This window comes from Octopus bimaculoides, chromosome 11 (genome assembly GCF_001194135.2).
Source record: "Octopus bimaculoides isolate UCB-OBI-ISO-001 chromosome 11, ASM119413v2, whole genome shotgun sequence".
NCBI classification, from domain to species: Eukaryota; Metazoa; Mollusca; class Cephalopoda; order Octopoda; family Octopodidae; genus Octopus; species Octopus bimaculoides.
In genome coordinates this window covers 54,614,130-54,617,343 of record NC_068991.1, presented here as the reverse complement: position 1 = coordinate 54,617,343, position 3,214 = coordinate 54,614,130, and the positions used below count along the sequence as shown (strand labels likewise).

The 3,214-nt window shown below is 28.5% G+C and overlaps 1 protein-coding gene across 16 annotated transcripts in view; it reads right to left on the bottom strand.

The window, feature by feature from the left end:
* The window catches only part of LOC106881762 (ryanodine receptor 2), a 381,060-nt gene that overhangs the window by 120,393 nt on the left and 257,453 nt on the right, over positions 1 to 3,214 (bottom strand). For 14 of the 16 annotated variants that reach the window (XM_014932251.2, XM_014932252.2, XM_014932258.2 and 11 more), the window contains one exon: positions 2,722 to 2,748. The exons of the other annotated variants lie outside the window; for them this stretch is intronic. In XM_014932251.2, the coding sequence (XP_014787737.1) occupies positions 2,722 to 2,748 (27 nt within the window). The remainder of the gene's footprint in view (positions 1 to 2,721; positions 2,749 to 3,214) is intronic. 16 annotated transcript variants of the gene reach the window in all.

The window sequence follows — 3,214 nt, the reverse complement described above, 5'->3', positions numbered from 1 at the left end:
ATATGTATGTATGTATATATATATGATATAATATGAAAAAGTGAACAATTAGAAATTATAGAAGCAATTTATCTATGAAGAGTTTTAAAAGAAAAAGTTCGTTGTCATTTGAAAAATCAAAAGAACTTCAATTCATAACATTTAACAAACTTTGTATGTTAAGAAAACTTTATTCCGTTGGTGATTCATAAATTGGGAATGACATTGGAGATGCAATTGAAATTAAATGAAATTCAGTAAATCTCAAACAAAATAAAAACTGCTATTAATAATTTACTGACTCTAATTCGAAAACTTTTCAGTTGTGAAATTGCTAAACAAATATTACATTCAAATCAGATGAAAAATAGGAATATTTCTCTTAAGATATTAAAGTATGCATATTTATAGATTTAATATTTTCTGACTTTACTACAGTCTTGCAACTTTTAAATGGTTCCAATAGAATTTAAATAATGATATGCTTTAATCAGGTAATCCTGTAGTTGAGATTAGATAATAAGTTAGATCAGGTAATCATTTGATACCAGTCATTAATCTACAGTTAAGGTCAGGTAATCTATTCCTACTTGTGAGTAAATCCAAACATTGGAGCCAGATTAAGAAACTATTTCTTATGCAATGATTTGAGTGTCTTAAACTCTGTATCATAGGCATATAACATGTTGACAGATATAAATAGATTCAACACGTTAAATGGGTGAGAGGCAAGGGTTGGTGACAGGAAGGGCATCTGGCCTTAAAATTTGCTATAATAAACTCTGCCTGACCCATGCAAACATGGACAAGTTGATACTAAAATGATGATGACGATGCTGATAATATCTATATACATATAGATATACATGCACACACACACACACACACACACACATGCATGTGTGTGTTTTGTATGAGACACTGCGATCAATATTACTATTATCATTGTATGTCAGTATGGAAGACTGTATGTAAAATGATGATATATATATATGTGTGTGTGTGTGTGTGTATGTGTGTGTGTGTGTGTGTGTGCTGTATAATATAATAATATATCTACACACACACAAATACTGTATATGCATATAATATATATTGTACATATATAATGTATAATATATATTTTTAACATATATATGCATGTATTACATATAATATACATGCATAATATATATATATATATATATTAGGTTATTTGGTTCATGATTGTGAGATCATGAGTTTGATTCCTGGTGGCACATTGTGTTCTTGAGCAAAGCACTTTATTTCACATTGTTCCAGTCCACTCAGCTGGCAAAAATGAGTTGTACCTGTAATTCAAAGGACAAGCCTTGCCATATTCTATGTCACACTGAATCCCCCGGAAAACTACATCAAGAGTACACATACTGTGGAGTGTTTGACCATTTGCATGTTAATTTCATGAGCAAGCTGTTCCATTGATCAGATCAACTGGAACACTCAAACCAACAGGGTGTCAGTTATGTATATTTGTATGTACATACATATAATCATTCTATTTGTCTCTTTGTGCAGCATTTTATTTATAAACTGAATATTATATATTGACTACCAATTCATTTAATAGTGTTTGTGCATGATGAGTGTGCATTGTATGCATTTGAATCATATATAAATAGGATGGTTGTGGGATCAGGAGCTGAATGAATGAAATATATATATATATAACCATGTTTATACATATAAATACAATAAAAATATACAGCAATATATTTGTTATGATTACACATTTGTAACAAAATAATCTTGTTGGAATGAAGAATTTTGTGAGAGTACATAGTTTGTTAGATATTGACAAACTTGCCATTGTTATGATGTCTTATTGAAGACGTTTGGGTTCTAGTAAACACACAGTTGCAAAAAGAAAAAAAAAAAAAAAAAAAAAAAATAATAATGATAATAATAATAATAATAATAATAATAATAATAATAATAATAATAATAATAATAATAATAATAAAAGAAACAACTGTGACAAAAAATGAAATGAAAATCTCTGGAGAAAAACCACTGCAGCTTTATTAAAGTCTTAAAGCAAATTATTAAGAAAAAGTAGCTAAACCAAATGTCTAAAAGGTTAGATGACTAAAGATTACATCAAATACATTATTGGTGAAATCAAAGTTGACTAAAAATAAATAAATAATAATAACAAAGAAAAGAAAATTTCCAAACAGAATCACTTTCTCTTTACTTTCCAAACAGGAAAAAAAACAGCATTTATGTGGTCCAATCTGAACTCATGAGAAGAAAATATTATATTACGTCTTGGGAATTTCATTTGTTATTACTTTAAAATATGATACAGATACTTAATAGAAAATAAATCAGTTTTGCAATTTAATGAAGGGTTTGTTTCATTAGTGTTTGTTGAATTTATTAAAAAGGAAATTAATGTTAAATATCTATAAACTCTATATTTCAAAACAGGCAATAGGAGAGAGGTAGGTGATGAAGATATTAGAAATTTCAGAATAGTTACTATTATAGAAGTAACAAGAAGACAGTGCCATGCAGGTGTAAAATAGGTTAGCAAAAGGTATGGAAAGATGAGAGGAAAGTAAAGAATTGATTAGTTGGTTTTCTTTCTTAGGAATGAAAATAAAAACAAACAAACAGAAAATAAAACAATGCTGTATTGTCTAGTGAGGTGGTAATTGTTGGGTGTTTATCCAAACTCAACCCATGCTGTTTAAACTGACAGAAAGGAAGCTTATATACCTGGCTAGTTCCACTGAGATGGTCTCTCTAACGGAGCCATAAGTAATGTGATGTGGATAAATAGATGTTCAAAAGAAAGACAAAATATACTTAAATCAGTTTGAGTCGTAAGAAGGAAATGCTTCTACAAATACAAATATATACACGTCTACACATACATATATGGACACTTTCATAATTGCACACACACACATACACACAGGTATATTATATACACACATACATATTATATACACACATATAAATATAAAAATATACACGTGTACATATGTATATGTGTGTGTGTGTATATATATATATATATATATATATATATATATGCACACGCGCATGCACATGCACACACACACACACACACACGCACGGGCACACACAAATATATATTTTCAAAGATATTACAATGGCTAGAAATAAACTTTAATAGAAAACACTAAAGGTAAAAAAATACTTTAATTCATAAATAATTGCAAAATGATACCTTCCAGTCAGTATA